The sequence below is a fragment of the Puntigrus tetrazona genome, chromosome 20 (genome assembly GCF_018831695.1).
Source record: "Puntigrus tetrazona isolate hp1 chromosome 20, ASM1883169v1, whole genome shotgun sequence".
NCBI classification, from domain to species: Eukaryota; Metazoa; Chordata; class Actinopteri; order Cypriniformes; family Cyprinidae; genus Puntigrus; species Puntigrus tetrazona.
Window position 1 is genome coordinate 10,627,147 of NC_056718.1, and position 21,764 is coordinate 10,648,910.

Sequence of the window (21,764 nt, forward strand, 5' to 3'; positions counted from 1 at the left end):
CTACTTTTTTGTTGTGTAAGTTACAATATTTTAACCGGTGGATGTAGAGCGATTTTCAGAAGGATCAAATTTAAAAATACGAAAATTTTCAGGCGATTTTTGTGGGCGTCCCTTACGGCCGCCGCTTAAAATATGCAGTGCTTGTGATTTATATTTATGTGATTAAGTATTTAAATTCTGCAAGGTTGAATTTAAATTCTGCAAATGCAAGGTTTATTATCGACAATCTCCACCAGAGGTCACACGGCCGTAATAAATGGTCGTCAATAAGCAGTTCAAATACGAACTATTTATGCATTTTTCGATCTTAAGTAATAGGGCGTTTGGAAATAGACACATCCCGAAAGTGGCGTTTTAATTTTCTGCTCCTGCTTTTTTTAAAGAACCAAAATACACAATATAACACGCATCCTCCGTGAAACAAATATTCAGGATTAAATGTATGCATAATTTGACTCAAGACGGGGCTTTTAAAAAGCCTGAAGTGCTCAATAGTGCTCTCATAAGATTGTGATGTGGCGGGAGAGTTTGTGAGTTTCAGAGGCGTGCTGCTTGGCCTCTCCTCTCCGTGAGATCCGGGAGATGCTGCGGGACTCGCGGCTTTGTGCGGATTCTTGCCCGTCTCCAGGACAACCACAACCTGACGCAACTCACGCCCCTCCTCCATTCAAGCCTCTCATCTCATTCAAGAAACAAGTGTGGAGTACGAGCAGTGTTACTGTGCTCTCCTCTAGAGCAGGACGCGAGGAGCACAAGTGCCTAACAAACTACTATGAAGGTAAGAATCGGCTTTTCCTTAATGCTATCTGCAAAAAGAGAGAGCCCTGGCTCTCTAAACCACGTATAAACTTGATCAAAAAACTGTGTCGGATATGAAGAGCCACTGTTGAGCTGGCTGATACTTTGCCTGTCCCACTGAGTGCATTAAGTTTTTTCCTTTTTCTTTAGATGACTAAAGTTAATTACTTTAAATGTTTTTCTACGCAGGATGTATCCGCTTCGTGAAGTTTTATTCTAATAGACTGATTGGGCTCGTATAATAACTTTCACTAAGTCATTATTGTGTTTAAAAAAGGAAAGTTAGACTAATTTCGTGTTCATAAATTGCCTAGACGCCCGTTTTCGTTTGGTCTGTGTCTACCAGGGCTGAGTAAATCGTTGCTATTTGACAAATCGAATAAATAAACTCTTTGGTAATAATCAAAGTGGTGTTGTTACACGGCGTAACAGCTTCAGCTGCAAGCTATTAAACATCAAGGCGATATTTATGACCATCATTGCGAAGTGAGACTCTGGTTCATCTTCGCTCCAAATCAGAGAATCATTTTATGCTGAGAAACCAAGATTTGCCCTCCAGATATACGACAGCAAGGTTCGCCGCATGTAATTAGACGTGGATAAATGCAGTCATGCCCAGTGTTCCCAACTGTCTGTTTGGCCCGAAAAAACATTTCATATGTCTGGAAAAAGGAACAATTTTCCCCTGAGATCTGCAAGAGGGAAAGATACAGCACTCGAAACCGACATTATTCACGAAAAGGGAATAAAAATGAGACATTTTCCAGGTTATTATATTATATTATAGATTGGGTTGCAGTGTGTGTCTTGAGTCCTTACCTGAAAAAGTGCTGGTAACCACATGGGTCAAGGTTAGGTTTACGGGTAGCTTCAGGGCCAGCGCAGTTACTAACCTGTAATTACTACAATGAGTAAACAGCATGCACACGCAGAACAGGACCGTAAAGTAAAGCGCTACGTTTAATTAAATCAAGTGAGGGCAGATCTCGCCAGGTCGTACGTATTACAAAATGTACAGTATTTTCATTCTCTTTGTAGAGTCTCAAGCTCTATTTAAAGTTGTCAAATCAAATTCAAATTCAAATTTTATTTGTCACATACACATACATACATGGTACGACGTGCAGCGAAAGGCTTTTTTGCAACCGTCCAGCGTCTAAAAATATATATATATAAAAGAGTATATATAAAATATAAAAGATATATAAAAGAGTATATAAAGTAAGAAAAAAAAAAAAAAATTAAAAAAAAAAATATATATATATATATATATATATATATATATATATATATATATATATATATATATATATATATATATATATATAAGATATAAAATATAAAAAAATAAATAAAATAAGAAGTGTATATGTTAAAGTGTTGGTATGCAGTCCGTATGTTTTTTTTTTAGAAGCACAGACTAAAGTGAGAGTGGTCTGGGATGAATGGGTCCCCCCGTGAGATGAGTCACGTTAGTGCTGCCACACACAGTGAGGGAGGTGGAGCAGAGCGCTCAATGAGCCGAGACTTCAGGAGCGTGATTAGGCCCGCAGCCGTGTGGAGGTTAATGTGGGGCCAATTAACAACCAGCACACTCCTCTTATGGGAAGAACGCGTTCCTAGAGCAGCTGCGGCGATGAAAGACGCCAAGGCAGCGCGCCAAACACTATATCACAAGTACATTGGACAGACAGCTTTGCGGGAAAGCATTAAGAGTGTGGGTGGTCCTGAGGCTAATTCGATTATGAGCACAATGCTGATGCATCGCCGTGTAACGGAACTTCTTGCGATTGTGTTCTCTGTATTAGAGAAATGAGAGGCCGTAAGCGAGCGGCATTATGTTGTTTCGTGGTCGTCACAGGTCTGGCTGCTCTGGTGAGGAGTGACATTTAGTTCTTTGGAGCAGACGGTCTTCAGCGCTGCTGACTCATTGGCTGGGCTTAGTTGCTATGGCAACCGCCAGCTTTCTAAGATCCACGGTGAGATATGAGGCACGGATGGAAAGAGTCCATGTGTTCGGTAAACTTCCCATTTTAACCATGATTTACTTCAGAGGAACAGCTTCTGGTTTTACAAATTAAAACCAGATAATCTATCCAATACAGAATTTGTCTGTCTTCTTATTTTTATAGCGTCTGCTAAGTAGCTAAACAACGTTTTCACTTACACAAATAATGTGGTCACTGTACAGTTTATTACTAGGTATTGTCATCTACACTGAAACAAACACTGTATAATATAGGCTTAACAATATTACGCTCAGAAATTGGAATTTCTTGTAAAACTCTCCAATAGTCTTTTATTTAAAACTTTGAAATATAATTTTGTATTTAATTATATTTAAGTAAACAGATCTTCAGAATATGGTATTTGAATCAGCGTAAATATGTTCATTGTGAAAACAAACTGAATCACCTAGAAAGCATGAGCATTTTTGATTGTGTAATAATTATAAATAGTTATTAAAAAATACTAAATACATGTTATTTAAATGAATAAATATCAGATTGTAAAATATAAAAACCTAGTTATTAGGTATCTTTTCTTTTTATTATTTATCTTTTCTTAAGTGTCTTTTTTTTCTTTACACATTAAGTGTGCTTGTTTATGTTAAAACCGTCAACTGGAAACTTTATATACTTTTTATATGTTTATATTAAAACACATAAATCTTTAATATTAGGCCTAAACTTGTAAATGATGAAAAGATAACCGCGTTCATTTCAATTGAAGGAAAGGATCAAGAAGCAAGATGTGTTAGGACGGATACACTACGGAAACAATACAGCTGGAAAAATGGAAGCTCAATATCTGCGTTGTTGATTTATTTTATAGCTCCACAGACATACCACCCTGTTACTGCAAGCAAATACAAAGGTCTACTGTATCTTTATTGATCCAACAAGGCAAAGAGATCATCTGACCCCTTAAATTGATTTTCACTGTTTATTTTTGGCGACTCTACCACTTCCTCAAAAGGCCATGGACGCCAGCTCAATACCTCAGATTAATATAGAGGACTGTGATGGTCTGGAGGTTGCCCCAGATGACCATTTGAGAAACCTGAAAGCGCTGACTGAGAAGCTCAGGCTCGAGACCAGAAGGCCGTCCTATCTTGAGTGGAAGGAACGAGTGGAAGCTCAAAGCTCCAAAGGCTTAGCCTTGTCAGAGGGCTCATCAGAGCTGGAGAAAGCTGCTGGACTCAAGCCTGACGTCACACCAAAGAACTCACAAGTGACTGCAGGAAACACCCTGATTTCTAGAAGCCTTGGAGGATTTGATAATATCGATGAAGCTCTGGTTTGGCTCAGAAAAGAACTGGTAAGTAACATTTAGATTTCTGCGTGTCAGCATCTCTTAAAATAAAAGAAAACCTGACCTTTTATGTCAAGACTACTTCAGTTTTCGGTAAAATGTCATGTGGTGCAACTCCTAAAAGCTGTAATTAATATGATATAGAAATAAAATTTATCATTTGTGACATTTGTATAAATAATAAATACCTTATTAAATTTGTAGAATGTTTTTCTGTACTGATTTTTTAAAAAATCCATTTTCAATAAAACTATCTTTACAGGCACATTTTTAAAAATTCTTGCTGCTATTTTGCAATCATCTTTATAAGGGAATAAAAAAGAACAGCGTCCCCATTAGTTAGGTCATTTAAATGAAACTATGGAGTGACTGCACAAGCCTCCATTACTACATCACTGCGTGAGAGATGGCCATTTATGTTAAAGTGAGTGGAAAAGATGGTGAGCAGATGAGCATGAGAGGTGATCGCTCTCTCTTCCTCTAAGTGTAATCACTTCTCTTCCCATCAGCCGTGTGGTTCAAGGCATATTTTTATGCACAGGCCATTACAACCAAGGCATGCAATGAGACTCCTTTAGCCACATCAGAAGCCTTTCCACTGCTCTGTGTGTGTCCATAAACACAAAAAAAATTAAAACGAGGCAAGTTGCAGTAATAGGGGACTTGTGAAGATCCATTTCACCTCCTGAAACTGACAAAAGTGTGTCGACTCTACATGCCCATGTTTGTTTAAATGGTGAGTAGCAATTAAGTAGCTTTATGTCAATGCCAGGCATTTTGCCATGTTGTTACGGGTAGGAGCACTCAACGAGAATATCACTATTAACAGTCTTTAATCTTCCACAAAAGAGTAACTAAGAATACGGACAGGCAGGTAGGCAGCCTTGAACCACACACATACATAGACAAGACCGGACAATTTAACAACAGGAACTTATATAACTAAAGGTAAACGACATAATTAACTGGACACACCTGAACACAATGATAGAATCAACAGGGGAACAGAAAGTAGGGCACACAGAGCACATGGGACACGAAAAACAACAACAAACTGTCCTTAAACACCAGACACAAAGACAGAGATTTACATTTCCATATCGAAGTTTAGAAAAATTAAAGTTCAGTAAAATTTCTGTTCATTAAAAGAGAATGCATTCATCTGATCAAACTTGAAAATAAAGATTTAAAATGTTACAGAGGATTTATTTTAAAACATTTAAGCAGCACAAACGTTTTCAGCATTGATAATAACAATAAATGTTTTATGAGCACCAGGTCAGAATGATTAGAATGATAATGATCGTGAAGGCTGGAGTAATAATACTGAAATGAATGTTTGTCATGTACTAGTCATTTTTCAGTTAATTGTGAAGAAATGAGGGAAGTGAACCTTGATGGCCAGTGGAGAACCCTAAATCTAAACGTATAATGTTTAAAATAAGTACATACTGTATCATTATGTCTAAGTAAATGCTTCATCATTGTCATTAGGTAATCTGAGGAGGCACAAAGCCATAAAATTCATCCTTAAAGAAATAGTTCACCCAAAAATGAAAATTACCCCATATTTTACTCACCCTAAAGCCATCCTAGATGTATATGACCCGCATAAATATAAATAGCAGAAAATGCTACTTACACTTAAATAATGCTGCTCTTTTCAATTAGTGTAAATAGAATCCAGTGTAAATAGCATCTATGCTAAGACAATATTCTATTCTAAAAAATGATATTTTCAACTGGGGTAAATAGCGTCCATTGCTATGTGCACTTAGTGCTTAGCGCTTGCCTTTAAAAAATGTATCTTGGCTCTTCCAAGCTTGTGGATAGCGCCCGTTATTTTAAATCCCCGTAACTCTGATATACGTATGGGACGTCAGGGGGATATCACATGTCCTCTGGAGCAGATTGATGGGTTTTTGTAACAAAAATGTTTCTAGTAGTGACATTTCATCACCAGTTAATTGATGTGTGACCTACGACTCGACGTATGACGCAACTTACGTCTCATGTTGTACGTCGCGTCAGAAGTCAGCAGAAAAGCTGGAACTCAGTCAGTCAGTTATTTACATTATAATTTTAAAACTATAATTTTTTTTTTTTTTTTTACAAAAACCCATCATTCTGCATCAGAGGACATGTGACAGCCCCCCGAAGACGTATAGGTTAGTTGTTTTACGTCACAGTAGATTTACTAAGCTTCAAAGTAATGGCTGTTATCCACAAGCATTACCACGCTTGAAAGTGCAAGGAGAGTGTTTTTAAAATCTCCGAATGTGTTCATTTGGAAGAAGAAAGTCATATACACCTAGGATGGCTTGGGGGTGAATAAAATATAGGGTCATTTTTATTTCCTTTGCCTTTAAAGGTATAACCAAAAATGAAAATGTTGTCATTAATTGTTTTAATCCTGTAAGACCTTTAATTAACTTTTTTCACCCTACATCGACTGACACAGATTATCTTTGTGCACAATTATAACTCTTGTAGTTTCATAAAGACGTCTTGGACTAATTTAACGATTTTGTTCGCTACCTTTCTCGTTCTTGAACGTGGTAGTTGTGTTGCGGTCTATGCAGGGTCAGAAAGCTTTATCAGATTTCATTATAAATTTGTGTTACGTGATGGGGAGTTATTAACGACAGAAGTAAATCGTTTCTCCTGCTCTTCTTACTCCTTCACAGATGGAGATGCGCATCCAGGACCAGCAGTTGGCCCGCCAGCTTATGCGACTCCGCGGTGACATTAACAAGCTCAAAGTGGAGCAGACGTGTCACCTGCATCGCCGGATGCTCAACGACGCCACCTTTGGCCTGGAGGAGCGTGACGAGCTGTCGGATCTTCTGTGTGATGGACCCGTCACTCCAGGGTTCGGACTCTCTTCACCACTGCGCCTCATTGGAGTCACCAAGATGAACATCAACTCCAGACGCTTTTCCCTTTGCTAGCCATTTAGCGCATGACCCAGCTGCAAAAGGAAAGAATCAATGACTCAAAAGGTGAATGAAATTAGACAACTGTTTCGGGAACCCGAGAGAACTGTTGTCACAGAACATCCTGTGCCTCTTGCTCTGTGTTCTTGTGCCAGTGAAACCTTTTCAGTTAATCAAATGAACAACAGACAGTGACGTCTAAAAAAAATGTCTGATCCACTAGCCACGGCTCTATGCCTTAGATACAGTCCTTGTTGTGTGTTTATGGGATATCAAATGATGTTGCTCACCACACACATGCTCTGTTTCTAAACTATCGAATGTGTAATGACTGTTTCAAAATAGAAATCTTAATTATAGTGCCTAAAAAGACAAAAAGACTTGCCAAATTCACGTTGAAAGCAATCCCATGATGCACTGCAATACGCTCGGTCAAGACTGCGGACGAGGCATTAAAAATGTTGATTATTAATAAACATACATATCATGTAATTTTAATTTAATGGTACTTTATATTAACCTCATATTCTGTGAATTTTAATCAGCATTTTAATCAGATAATTATGTGATAATTTTCACCAAATAAACATGCTATACAGTGTATATATATATATATATATATATATATATATATGTATGCACCATCGAGTAAAAACTTTGAAGCTTCTTTAATCTATTAGTTACTGTTAAAAATCAATTGCCCATCACTTCTGGAACCAGAATGTTGCACTCTGTTAAAAAAAAAAATTAATAAAATTTCCCAAGAGTAATGCAAATTGTGTGGCCCACAGACTTGCCCATATGTAGACTTGCTCCAAATCGGTCTCTAATGAGCTTCATGATTATGGTTATGTAGGCCGTAGAGAAACAGCTCACTACATCTTTTATATGGAAGAATATCTTATAAACAAAACTTGCTTAGATACATTAAAATTATTATGCTTGACATGTACAGTAAAGACCTCTGATAATTGATGAATGTAAAGCTGCAGTGAATGTGGAGGGCTTATTTAGTATGGCACTATAAAAAGCAAGCATGAAGGCTCATCATTTTACCGCTTTGTGTACATTGAACTGATGCCTATCTCTATGCAGCCAATTACTCTTAAGTGCTTTCATTTTGCCCAATTTGGGAGGAGCGTCTCAGCAGATCTCTATCATTCAAATTACATGTTTTTGTAAACAAAACCTCCAACATATGTGCATAAGCTACGATAAAATGTGACCTTACTACACTCAATTACCTTATTTTTGGATGTTTAGGTACTTCCTGTTTGTTGGAACACTGGAGTATTTCGGTTCACTTAGCTTTCTTGTTGATCTTGCTCATTTTTAACGAGCTTGAATATTGTGCTGGATAACTCAGAACAATAGGCCTATACCTCAGAGAAAATGTCTTGGCTTTCTCATTCACGTAAGCCTCACGAAAGATGGAGTGAAACCAGCTCCGGACAAAAGCTGAAAAGTCCCTTTTTCAGGAGGGTAGTGTTTCACATCCCTTCACAATCAGTGGCTTTAGTGTACAGTTAAAGCATCATTGATCTATGATAAACTCCCAAATTCATTCTGGGACTTGACATATTGTCTCACACTTAGCAGTTTTAATACTTTCTTATAGCAATCCGGTCCTCGAACAGCATATAGCGTGAAGACATTTCACTGTTTTGTTTTGGAACTACTTTCAGTGATACTGCGTCTAAAATTAAAGCTATTCAGTATTATACTCTCATTTATTAAACTTAAAAACGCAGTGCACACTCACGGTCATGTTGCTGGCACAAATATCCATTTGTACGATATTGCATAGTGAAATTGTAATTTTCTTTCTTCCAAAACTGAATCTTTTGTGTAAAGCCACTGGGTGCAACAATCCGGCTCTATAAGTAAAAATCCCAATCATTTTTCCCCGATACAATCTCAGAAAAATCTCAGGTACAAAGCTGTTTCCTTTCAAAAAAATATGTACTTTTTAAGTACTTATGTACTAATACGTAACATTTAGAAATATGTAAGCACAAAAATGTACATTTTTAGTTTTCAAACCTTCACATAATTGTACCTTTTTTTTCTAAAAGTGTAGGGAAATTGATTTTAAATTATAACAAAGTTTAGTTCACCCAAAAATGGAAATACTGTCATTAATTCTACACCTCCATTCCCAGACCTAGAAATGTAGTAAAACGTTGTTAAAATAGTCCGTGTGGCATCAATGGTTAAACCAAAGTTTTGAGCAACTACAAGTACAATTTGATTGTACAGAAGAAAAAAAAAAGCACTTATTTCTATAGTCTCCCTACTAAATTATTAAATGAACGTAATGCATATTTAGATATACTATACTTACTAAAAATGTTTAAGAAAATTACCCAAGTGACCCAATATGTGTAACCCATGATTTTTTTTGCTGTGTACTAAGTCATGAGTGCTCTGTGAGATAGTGGTAATATCTCTCATTACAGTACACAGTGTTAAACCTTTGTGTATTCTGATTTTCAAATACTCTTTAAAGTTGCGAGTTACCTTGTAGCCGGTTGATTTGAGTCATGGGAAAAATGAATTGGACAAATGCTTCCGGAACCAATGCTGTTAAAAAAGTGGTTGGGCACTAATGCACTCTTTACTGCCTTTATAAGCCATCAGGACACCTGTTGTTTTGGAGCTATTGTCTGCCACCAGTCCCCAGTCAACTTTAGCTCTAATGAGACACCGGGTCTCTCCGTATCATTGTCTCCGGTGCAGCTGTCTTGTCAAATGACATCTAACATGACATAAGCTCCCAGCTCCTTGTTAGCTCAGGATCAGGGTACCGACCTTTGACACCCTTTGTGTGTGTCCCTAAAGTAGCTCGGTTTGTCAGGATGTGCTTCTTGGCTCTGGTGAGGAATGAGGGTTTTTTTACGCATGCATGCGCCCTGGAATTACAGGTATGTGCTGTGTGAGTGAAGTTATGCGTCTTCGAGAGACACGTTATTATAGACTTAACGTCTTCTGCTCGAATAAACTTTTGGCGCTGTCGTTTTATATATACGGGTGCCAAAGCTTGTTCTGGTGCCATGTGATAATGCCAGTCGGTGTCTTTGAGGACTCTCCAGAATAAAAGATTTAAAAGGGCAGGTTTATAGAACAAGTTTATCTCATCCAAAATTAACCCTTTAGGTAACCGCAGAAAGAAATCTGTCCAGGGCAAAGGGCTCTTGTTTCAGAGGTAACATCCGCTAATGAGAGCGAGAGCACCGTTGCACTGTGGGATACGTTTAATCCTACTTACCGTTGCGTGATAGCTACATGCTTGGATAAATTGAGCAGGCTTACGCCTATGTTAGGGATTCTTCTTAATGGCCTATTTTTGTCAAGGTTTTTATTAGTCAATGTTGGGGAGTAGGTCTTTTACACAAGTGTGAGGAATTTGGAGCACAGTTAAAGCAATTCCCAGCTGTGCGAATGGAATATAAATATACTTTATATAATTTTAATAAAACATATTTATAGAGCATCAGCACCATCACACCATCGTTTGAAGTCTCTTAACAAGATACAGTTAGAAAACAGTAATATTGTGAAATAATATAAATTTTACTTTTTTTTTTATATACATTACCTTTATTCTTTGATGATAAGCTAAATTTTCATTATCTTTACTCTGGTTTTCAGTGTCATCTATCTATCTATCCATCCATCCATCCATCCATCATGTAGGCTACTGATGGTCTACTGCCTTCTGCTGGCAAAAAAGTTACATTGCCACAATTCAAAAAAAGTTTCTTTAGGGGGAAAATAATTTTAATACCCCATATTACATCATCAATTAGAAGGGGAAAATATAAAATTAGGAAAAAGATTGCTAGTTAGGGCAAGGGGTTAAAGGTGCGTTTTGTTTAACATCCTCTGATGACGTTTTTCAAGCACATGTATTGTTTATGGAGCTGTTCTGGGACAACGCTTCACAATGCAGGTAAGTCAAATCTTGTGAAAAACCCCCACCTGTAGTATCGCTACAAACTGTTCAAATGATACAAGCGACAACCGAGCATGTAAGTGCTGCACTTTTTAATAAACTCATACTTCAGTCACGTTCTGTACAGATTACAGAATATTACTTGCATCCATGTTGGATGATACAATCAGTGATTCTGCAAGGCACAATGTTAGATAACTGAAATCTCGGAGGAGATACAATGAATGGCGGGACATGTCTAGTGAATATTGCATTCGCGATCAGCCAGAAAACTGACTTTGTCTAATATCCAAATTTTCCAGGTTTTCAGTCAAAACCAAAAAATACATAGTGCTACATTTCCTACCTGAAGAAACCCACTTGATAATAACTGGGTAATTATAATCAATCCTGGCTGAAACAAATATAGAAGAAGTGAAAAATATACGATAGAGGAAAAAGAAGTGTAATAGAACAACGGCCAGTTAATATAAGGGTGTGTAAAAGGGTCAAGTTTTGATTAGCACTTCATTGCAGGAGGAAATATACTGCACCTCACTTCCATCAGGTTACAACACACACGTAAGGCAATACAGATCACGCTTGAGGAAGGCCACCAGGCAACGCTCCAAACTGCTCCTTCACACTGATCAGAGGTCGCATTACAAATGAATGAGACGCAGGCAAACTGATCTCACATCCGCGGAAGCTTATTTCTGCGACAGAATAAAAAAAAAAAGTTACCTTCAAATTAATTTGACACACTTTGTTCTCTCAGCTGAACATTAAAAAACTCAATTGCAAGACTGACTGAAATAAAAATGTGAGATTCTGAGAAAAAGTGACCCAAAGTGAGAGTGTCAATTACCTTTTTTTTTATATATTAAAAAAAAAATAATAATGTGACTTTTTCCTCTCAGTCGAGATAAATAAACTTCCATTTAAAAGGTTTTGCGCAAGTTTTTTTTCTAAACGGTTCTCAACCCTTAATTTTAAGACGAACTCAGTTGCGAGACAAACTTAAAACACAAGAGAGAGAAAATTTGTTGTTTTTTTTTTTAATACTGATAAAAAGGGGTAACTGTTGCTTTTCTCTCGTGATTTGGATAGAATTAGTAAAAAGGTTTAACTTGAATTTGCAGTAAAAAAGTCTAAACTATGGGATAAAAAGACATTTACCTTTTTTTTTTTATTAAGAAAATTAACATGTTTTACCTCACAATTCTCACATTTCTCTCAATTTAGTTATAAATGTATAATTGTAAGTTCTGACATTTTATATCTCACAATTCTGAGATTCTGTCAGAACTGTGAGGGGGGAAAAAAAGTAAAAGTGTAAAATAAATGGTAACAAGCTCTTTGTATTCTGTGGTGGAAATAAGCTTTCGGATCAGCGCGAAGAGCAAGATCTACCAGCAACAAGGTCTCTCATTAGTGGTAGCAGATACTGCCAATAAACATCCCAGAAGAACACAACTGCTGTCCACAGCAATACATGATCCTTCTATCGCAGATCTTGAAAAATCACAATTCTCAAAATCTGAAAAAATCTGCTCGTGTTAATATGGCACAACGTATAAAAATAAGGAGGATGGCCAGGAAGTGGTATCCATACAGTATCCGAACTCCAGCATTGTCAGATTTGATGGACAGCAATATGAACCGATGGCCCATGTGATTATCTCAAGTGGTGATTGGCTAAAGCACGCAGCGAGTCACTGACCCAGTGCCGTGACATCAAGACGACACGCCGTCCTGGTCCATACTGCTTCCTAACGCTTCAATGTCATTGCTTATGTCTGAAATCATGCGGTCCCATTCGTCGCCCTCAGAGGTGGCCGTTCCTTCGTCCGAGCCGCCCGCAGCACCGTTTCCGTTAGTGGTGGAGTCTGACGCAGAGCTTGTCGTACGTTTGTAACGCCCAAAGCTGTCCGTTATGATGCCGCGGCCGTCCTTCACGCCGATGGTTTCCAAAAAGTTCTCAAAGTGCTGGCTGTCCTTCTCAGGAATGAAAGGCCGCAGTCCTGGAGGGGAGAAAAATTAAATAAATTCTCCAACATAGGCATTTTACCTTTATAAAGCCAATTTTTCTAAAAGTGTTCATTGCCTTTTGAATACTGAATTTTGAAATGATTTGAATAAATTGAAACGTGAAATAAAAACCACCAGTAGGTGGCAGTAAGTCGCTGTGAGTCATCACGATTGAACTGATTCATTTAAACAGTTGATTCATTCAGGACCGGAACTCTCATGTTACTCAGAGACGCAAAATAACACTGTGGTTGTGTTTGGAGTTATTTTTTGTTGTTGAAATAGCGCAAAAAACTTAGGTCTCTTAATCTTCGGCCCCTTATGTCTTGTTTTGTGATCAATATAAAAACAATTATTAGAAATAATTAGAAGTAATTAGTGCTCTAGACTTCACATAATGTGCGTGTGTGCTTTGTAGAGGTGTTTTGAATGTTATTTGCTTAATAATGTCAAATCGCACAACATTAAAACAACAATTACAATATTATTGCAGATCCATTAGACTGATGTTGATTTTTTGGAGAACGTATAGGTCCCTGATGACGACAATGTGTGTCGCAAATTTCAGCACAAATCATTTGAACCCGTCGAAACGTCTTACAGGTGTAACAGAAAGGCTGTTCTTGTGCGAGTAAGCAGCAACAAAAATGGACATGACAGCAAACTCTCAGGGGTTGTTTACACAACACTTTCAGCCCAAAACAATGCATTTTTTATGCACTTTGCCTTTCTTTTACACGACAACATTGTTTTGGGGGAATGAAAACAGGTTTCAAAGTCAAATTTTTGAAAATGCCACCGTTATCGTTTCTGTGTAAACACCCAAGCGGGAACAAACACAAGACAAGGGCGGAGTATAAGGTACTGTTGTGGCTGTTCAAGAGCTCGCCAATACAATGTGTGTACTGTTTATATTTATTATTTTATATAAATATTTTATATATAAAATAATTATATAAATAAATAAATATTATATTTTATATAAATATATTTATATATATTATTATATTATTATAAATATATATATATATATTTATATTATATATTTATATTTATATATTTATATTTGTACCTATATCCTGCACTTGCTGCTTATTGCACTCCTGGTTAGACCTAAACTGCATTTCGTTACCTTGTACTTGTACATGTGTAATGACAATAAAGTTGAATCTAATCTAATCTAATCTAAACACACACAGTATACATTTAGAATGTAGTGATTACAATTGATATTTATTTTTCAAAATCTCATTATTTAAAACATTCTACTAGGTGGACTTAATTTAAAAAAGAAGCTAATAAAAGCAAATATAAATATAATTTTAGCCAGCGTTAATCTTTTATTATTATTTAAAAGACTTAAAGTATTTTTACATTTTCATTACTATGCTAAATTAGCTTTTTTATTTTCAGTTATTTTAAGCAATTTTGTTGTTCATTGCCATGTCTTTTAGTTTGTTTGATATTTAGCTTCAATTTATTTTTTATTTTGGTTTTATTTTATTTTATTTCATTTGTACCATCTAATATTTTTTCAAATTTTATTTCATTTAATGAAAGCAACTCATATTGTAGTTAACAATAAAAACTCAGTGTCTCAACAAGTAGTCCCGCCCGAGATAACAATAGCACTCTCTTCTTCTTCTCCTGCTCCTTCCTATCCTTTTCTTGTTTAATTAAAAAAAAAAAAAAAAAAAAAAAAAAAAAAAAAAAAAGCCTTGTGTCTGCGTTAGGTAAGACAAGACCCCACTCAAGAGCACTTATGCACTACTGCCCTTTTGCTGATATTAATTTGCTTCTATATGCCTACCTCATTTGTACGTCGCTTTGGATAAAGGAGTCTGCTAAATGACTAAATGTAAATGTAAATGTAAATGTAATAGTAAGAAGAAAAAATTTAACACCCCAATATGTAACTAACCCAAGAGGAGGAACTTCCTGCTGTCTCCATAAAGCTGCCGCAGGTTGATGCAGAACTCATGGATGGAGGCTCCGTTTCTGTACTCGCGTAACAGTGTGGCAAACTGCTGTATCTCCTGAGATGACAGCTTTGTCCTCAACTATTGCAGAGGATGACAAGAAAAACAGAAAGACACGATAAGACCACTTACAATGCAAAGACTAATTACAGACTTTGACAGCAGGCATCCACGTGTATTTTTACGCACTGCACTCGGCACACAAGCACTCACTGTAGTCATGTAGTCTTGTAGCAGTTCAGCAGCCGTTGTGCTTAGTTCACTCTCACTGGCTGTTATGGTTTGCGGCGAGGCCGGGGTGGAGGAGGGGGAGGGGCTAGAGGAGTGTCCCGCCTCTAGAGAACTAGAAAAAGTACTGAGATTGAACAAAAACACAATGATTGCTCATTTCAAGAGATACAATGGCACATTACTTACGGGGGACAGTTACTCGAGCTGTACTCACAATGTGCTCGCCTCGGCCTCAAACACTTCTTTGACATCTTTGCTCGAGGAGTCCTCTTTCATTTGAAAAAATAAAGAAGAACACTTATTTTGTTACAAGGTCAGTGTGATATTAACAGACTAAGCATAAATACAGTTCCAGTGAACTACCCCAGATGAAATAGTGATGTGAAACTGACTGTGGTCTGTGGCTTTGGGCAAGTACAAATTATACTGGGAAGTCCCAAAATGATGAAGCTCTTGCCTACTCACCGCTGCAGATCGAGAGATGCCTGATGGGGGTTGTGGCTCCATCAAAGATGGCCCTGTCCAGGAAGTCAATGGTGGACTCTGTGTAGACAATCTGGAAGACTTGACTAAGCAGAAGACACAGCTCCTCTGCCGCAGCCTGCAAAACCAGATAAGCTTGTGATAATCGAACCACTGTTGTTTTAATAAACATCAAAAGCTACAGTACATTACACAAAAGCAGTTGTTTTTGCAATAAACTTGTCACATCTTGTTATGCCTCGTTTCATAATTCGACATAGGCATGGGTCCCTTTAAATCGCCAAACCAACCTTATTGTCGACTGCCAGCACAAGCAGACAGCAGACCTCCACAAGCACAGCCCCGCTCTCCGAAAGAGAGCTCAGAGTGGGAGACTTTGACATCTCTGTACTATGACATGGAGAACCACCGGGCTCCTGAGCTGCAAACGCAAACCACACCCCATGGTAAGAAAACCCAAAATGACTTCCTAAAAGATACGGAACCTAAAAACAATTTCCATTTAGATTTTTGTATGACGCTCAACCACGTACCCGTTTTTAGCACCACGAGGTGGAGCGAGTCGTCTCTGATGTAGGACACAGCTGCGATGTCATGTATGGGTACGCGAAGAATGATGTCTTCTCCGTCGCGCCACACAAGCTTCACATTGTATGCCGACAAACTGACAACAGCATCCTGCTCTGATGTCAGCTGCCCTGCCAACTGATGAGACTTCTGCAAAATACATTAGAGAAGCAATGATGGAATTAATCTTCATATTGCAAAATAAGGCCAGTGTCATTGACTGTTACTCTTACCCTGGCATTGTCAATAAGCTGCAGAACTTCTGTGCGGCTGGAGGGATTCAGATATCCAGGAACTGAGGTCAGCTGTCCCAGGTACTACAATAGCAATAATAACAATAATGATTTAGAGCCTTTCTAGAAGACCATATCGCTTAACATAGCATGATAATGAAAAATTATTTATAGAGAAAAAATGATAAGAAAATAACAACGGATACGCCAAGAGACTGCACTACACAGTTGTTTTATTTTATTTATTCTTTATGTCTAAGGAGAACTAGAATCTAGGAGCAGCAGTGTTAATTAACCTGCTACCCATGGACGTCCCTAACTAGCTAGCTAAGAAACTAAGGGAGGGAGGGATGGGAGATATCACAAGGGTTGATATGTTGATGATACCAACATTTATAACAGTGGAAACCATGGTGCCTCATTATCTGCTGAAACAGAGGCATAAACTGCAAACAGAAGTGGACCAAGTATCGAACCCTGGGGTATGCCATAGGTTGATTATGTAAAAATTACTTGCTGCAAGACGGGATCCTGTGAAAAGCTTGTGGCAAACACTGTCAGATGCAGAGCTTAAATACCACAGCAACAGCAAAAGATCTGGGAAGACAGCACAATATGACAAATCTGAAGACAATTAATACCTTAACTTCCTTCTCAATGTAGTCATTGAGCAGAATCTCTGGGTCGATACGGTGGTCCGGGAGAGAGAGGGAGAAGGTGTGGAGGGCCCTGCGCTCGGTGGACTTCTCCAGAGCCTTCTTATCTCTCCCCTTCTCTCCTTTCAGAAACACCCGCTTGAACGGAGACACAATACCTGGCTGAAGAAAGAAAGAAAGAGAATGAGGAAATCACATCACGACCAGAGGAAGTCGAAGACACAAGCTTTTTTTCAGCGTGACCATAATTTTACGAGTTTGGTCATTGGCTATCTGCCCCAAAATGAGTCTTCCTGATATCTTGCTGGTACACTTCGCACGAGTCTTGAATTCTGTGTTCTGGGCCGATGGGGCAACTGTTACTACAACAGTCTCAAGCCTGCAAATACATCAGCCTCCATGGAAGTGCAGGTTATTCTGAATCAAGCTTAAAAAAATATGCAGTTTCTTTTAAACCACTGAACCTAAATCAGCTAAATAAATGCATTTGCACACGGTCCTCCACCTTTAAACGCAGTACTTAAAAACAACAACAACACAATCGACTAGTCTCAACGCTACATTGGCTTGAGGGCTTTTAAGAAACCCTATACCTTTGCGAGGCATAATGAAATGGACATTCGTGGAAAAACACTGCTACTTACTCTGCGGTAAACCTAACCACTAATGTCAGCTTGCCATCCGAAAGAAAAGTCTCTAACCTCTTGGAAGCAGTTAAAGCTGAAACCTGGAGGCGGGCTGAATGTTTAGGCAACCGTGTTGTATTTCAAAGTCTGCGGATTTGTAACGTCGCTCGGCATACTAAAATTACGTTTAAGAAAAGAAGCAAGAGCACTGCGAGCCCTACCTCCGTCTCCATGATCGGTCACTTCGACAGCACAATGGAAACCGGCTGCCCGAGACAGCTGTCGTATGCAACCGTCGTCTACTGTTGCGCGCTGCTCTCAAAACAGGTTGCATGTGGCTTGTGACAAATGAGGGCTAACTCCCTCAAAGCATCAAGAAACCACACCCCACGACACGCGCGTCCTCACACACAAACATGTCACGTTCTGCCTTAAGCTATAGTTCATGCAATCAGGAAGAGCAGAAACCACCGTTTCCTGTGATGAAACACCCGAGCAAAGTGTAAAAAGGTTATAGAAACTGCTGTCCTCCTATAAGATGATCTCTAATGCCATTCTGTTTAAAAAAACTGCACTAAAGAGTCACTAGTAGGTGCAAAAATACTGAAGTAATTAATAAAGAGGAACGAACCAAATTTGAAGTCTAATCCAGTGTAGGAGTTGAAGGTCTGCCCATGTTCCACATTATGATGAATTTAGTACAAAATATAATGAATACCTTTATGCCGCTTGATATTAAATAGTATTTTATTTGAACAATATATTTTTTTTATTAATATTGTATTAAAAATGCAAATCTCCTTTTATTCAATATTTTAAATGCACCATGGAGTCTCACAAGGTGGAGGGGCCTGATAAAGTATTCAAATGTTATGTATTATAAGTATTCAGTATGTTTTTTAATGTGTGAGCAATATATTGTATCTCAGACAGGCTTAATTCTTTCACATGCTAAATTATTGAACAGTCAAGGAAGGAGACACTAAAGGAACATAAACATTTCATGAGTCTGTGTCCTTCTGAAATTTCAGAAAACAAGGTGCACAGGTGATCTTCACCCGGATATAACAGACGTGCTCTGCTGGGCGTTTTGACGCTATTTTTCTAAATTATGCCGCTGTCACAATATATGACAGTATTTTTTTCTCATGCATGAGCGGGTGTTAACCACATTTTCTACCGAACGAGAGAGGAAATATTGCCGTAAATTGACATGTTTTACTGTCACGGTGACAAAAAGTTTCACACTAAATAGTGACTAAACATGACACATTAACATCTTAACCAGGAGCCACTCTCATTTATAGTCGTGACACTGTCTGATAAAATCATCTACACTAACGAGAGCCAGTGCGTCGGTTTTGAGTTGATAAATCTAGTGGAGTAAATTCTTAAATAGTACGCATTTTCAGTAGTCAAAAACTATTCAAAATACAGTTAGTTTAAATTGTAATAATATAAAAAAAGTTAACAGTTTTATTAAAATGTTTATTTTTTGCATTGAGACTTTTTTTTCAAAGCCGTTAAAAAAAATGTCATCAACACCAAACTTGTGAATGACAGGTTAAAAAGATTACATGAAAGTGTTTTATTGCTTTAAGTTTAAGGTTTATTTGTTCCAGGTTCTAAAAAAGCTGCCGTTTACAATAACCATTATTAACACACAATACATTTCACACTGATTTTAACAGTAAATGACTAAATGCCTCCTCCCTGTGGTCACTTGAGGAAACTGATTCTCTCTGCTAATTTAGACAACTAAAACATTCATTATCACATTGTTGCATTAATAACAACCGAAAGCCCAACCTTCGAAAGATTACACAACATCCTACAAAACTAAGATAGTTCTTTTGCTTTGAGTGAGGGAAAGAAAGCATCCGCAGCACAATGGCGATTAAGACACAGGCTCAGGGGGCGTCACTTCCTGTCTGAACCTTTGGAGAACCCAGCCCTCCATTCTCCCCTGTGTACGAGGAGGAAAATCTGAGCTCGGCATGAAAACGCCTCCCCTAGAAAACCGCTGATAGGCAACGTCACATCAGAAGAATCCTGCTTGTAATCACGCCTCACATCAGATAAAGCTGTTCCTGCAGGCTTATTCACTTAGTCATGAGACACATGAGTTATTATATTACATAGACTCAATGTAGGGTCACAGACGACACTTGGCTTGTTTCATTTTATTTGAACAATTAGGCTGTGCTCACAAAATTACAAACACAGATCTGTAGAGCCATTCCTAACAATTTAGAAATTAGACCGCTTACAAAGTACCTAAAATGTAGATGTTATCTTCATTAATATTAATAATAATATATATGTTTATATTATATATGTTTTTAAAAATTACTTTCTTGTTAGTATTATATATAACATTTATAATATAAAAATATTCTATACAAGCATATGCACATATATACAAAATAGGTAAAATGCAGATGTTATCTTCATTTAAAATAATATACATTTTTATAATTGTAATTTAAATGTATCCAAAATGTTATATATATATATATATATATATATATATATATATATATATATATATATATATATATATATATATATATGCTATTTATTATTAGATTATCATATATAAATTAGCAACAGTTAGTAAATGTATCTGAAAAGACTGGATGTATTTAATATTCTTATCCTAAATTCACAACTTCGAAATTAAAAAGTATTAAGAGCTAGGTCACGTGTTATTTTGCAGCTCTCTTTTTTTTATTTATATGGTATTATATTTTTAAATATATAAATGATTCTCTACCGTGTAAAATTCCTATACTTTATACTCACATCTATCACACATCAGCGCAGACACATTTCTTAATTGGAGGAGCATGCCGCGATATCAGGGTTTGTAAATCTTTGACTAGCTAGTGATTGTATGCCTTACAAGAAAAAATTAAAAAATTAAAACGGACAGTACAAATTAGGAAATGCAGGTACAAATGCATCGCATCTCAAATGTTTTTCTACGTGACCATAGGGGGGGCTCTGTAAATCTCTGACAGAAGTCAGGGTTGCTAAATGGCATAAAGCAGCCGAGAAGAAAACGACAAGAGACAGTAACAATCACAGTAAAGTCACATGCTGAGATTCTCACGTTACTATTTTGGTTGACGCGTCTCAGTTAAGCGACTAACGTAAACCAGCAGCAATCCCCCTAACCTAACTAATCTAGTCGAGTAACGACAAAACGTTACAAGACACTCTTCTCACTAGTGATATGAATAAATGCGTGTGTTTTATGAGGCTGAGGATAGTCAACACCGCTGTTTATCTCTGGTTAGGCCAACCTTAGCTACTAAGCAGTTTGTGGATCATGCGCGCAAACTCTCTAAATATTACAGCGTCGACTTACCTTTTTGACTTTCTTTACGTCATCCTCCATCTCTATGTACAAATGCTCTTCATTTTAATCGTATGAGACGCAGTGATATCCACGAGTTCAGAGCCATCTGCCTCGTACGCGTCCACGGAGGAGGCGCTTTACCGAGCTAAACTAAACAAAACACCGATCCAAATCACGCCTTCGTGGATCGGAAACAAACGACCAACCTTCTTAACTGTGATAAATATAGGGATTTATTCAGAAGGGGACACAGGACGATAAAATGCCATAAAATAAAACAAAAACAGCAACAAACTTTTCAATCCTGCCGCCATTTTGGGCGTAGGACGTCTACCCACAGTGCTTTGCGAGGCAAACAGAAAACCTCATAAGCGTTTATTAAACTACTAACTACACGCATTTGGGGTTATTCAGAACCCCTGAAAATTAAAGATTTGGGCCAATTTAGTGCGTTTTAGACTAGTAGTGGATTTTTACTCTAAATTAATAGTAATAGTAATAAGTTCTAGTATGGTGGCTCTTTAAAGAGGGGACTGGGGCCCACTAGGGGGCCTCAACAAACAAAAAAAGGCCACAAGAAGTGAAGTGACATGTGGCCAAGTATGATTACC

The 21,764-nt window shown here is 37.6% G+C and overlaps 2 protein-coding genes across 11 annotated transcripts; one reads left to right on the forward strand and one right to left on the reverse strand.

Annotated features, from left to right (window-relative positions):
- Positions 1-640: 640 nt before the first annotated feature.
- Positions 641-7,809, forward strand: fam167ab (family with sequence similarity 167 member Ab). Of its 7 annotated transcripts, none has more exons than XM_043219041.1 (4): positions 658-778; positions 2,660-2,777; positions 3,778-4,119; positions 6,801-7,809. In XM_043219041.1, the coding sequence occupies exons 2-4, from the start codon at positions 2,748-2,750 to the stop codon at positions 7,062-7,064; spliced, it is 636 nt and encodes a 211-aa protein (XP_043074976.1). In that variant the 5' UTR covers positions 658-778; positions 2,660-2,747; the 3' UTR covers positions 7,065-7,809. The 7 variants fall into 7 exon arrangements, with proteins under 7 accessions (XP_043074977.1, XP_043074978.1, XP_043074981.1 ...); XM_043219044.1 differs by having other exon boundaries at positions 753-778; positions 2,660-2,817; positions 3,532-4,119; XM_043219045.1 differs by having other exon boundaries at positions 753-778; positions 2,660-2,817; positions 3,634-4,119.
- Positions 7,810-11,079: 3,270 nt separating this feature from the next.
- On the reverse strand, positions 11,080-21,502 carry ccm2 (CCM2 scaffold protein). Of its 4 annotated transcripts, XM_043219279.1 has the most exons (11): positions 21,163-21,501; positions 17,149-17,325; positions 16,508-16,591; positions 16,241-16,424; positions 15,998-16,128; positions 15,690-15,825; positions 15,439-15,493; positions 15,207-15,348; positions 14,936-15,074; positions 12,707-13,007; positions 11,080-11,699 (listed from the first exon to the last, which is right to left on the reverse strand). In XM_043219279.1, exons 1-10 carry the CDS (start codon positions 21,190-21,192, stop codon positions 12,721-12,723), a joined length of 1,365 nt encoding a protein of 454 aa, XP_043075214.1. In that variant the 5' UTR covers positions 21,193-21,501; the 3' UTR covers positions 11,080-11,699; positions 12,707-12,720. The 4 variants fall into 4 exon arrangements, with proteins under 4 accessions (XP_043075214.1, XP_043075215.1, XP_043075213.1 ...); XM_043219280.1 differs by having other exon boundaries at positions 11,080-13,007; positions 15,207-15,336; positions 21,163-21,502; XM_043219278.1 differs by having other exon boundaries at positions 11,080-13,007.
- Positions 21,503-21,764: the final 262 nt, after the last annotated feature.

Excerpts from the sequence above, each read along its gene's own strand:
- fam167ab (XM_043219041.1), top strand. The coding sequence starts at position 2,748 with ATGGCAACCGCCAGCTTTCTAAGATCCACG. Across the intron at positions 2,778-3,777 it reads CCAGCTTTCTAAGATCCACG|GCCATGGACGCCAGCTCAAT; the intron begins GTGAGATATGAG and ends CTTCCTCAAAAG. Across the intron at positions 4,120-6,800 it reads TTTGGCTCAGAAAAGAACTG|ATGGAGATGCGCATCCAGGA; the intron begins GTAAGTAACATT and ends ACTCCTTCACAG.
- ccm2 (XM_043219279.1), bottom strand. The coding sequence starts at position 21,192 with ATGGAGGATGACGTAAAGAAAGTCAAAAAG. Across the intron at positions 15,826-15,997 it reads TGCTGGCAGTCGACAATAAG|GCTGCGGCAGAGGAGCTGTG; the intron begins GTTGGTTTGGCG and ends CTGGTTTTGCAG. Across the intron at positions 13,008-14,935 it reads CAGGAAGTTCCTCCTCTTGG|GACTGCGGCCTTTCATTCCT; the intron begins GTTAGTTACATA and ends TCTCCCCTCCAG.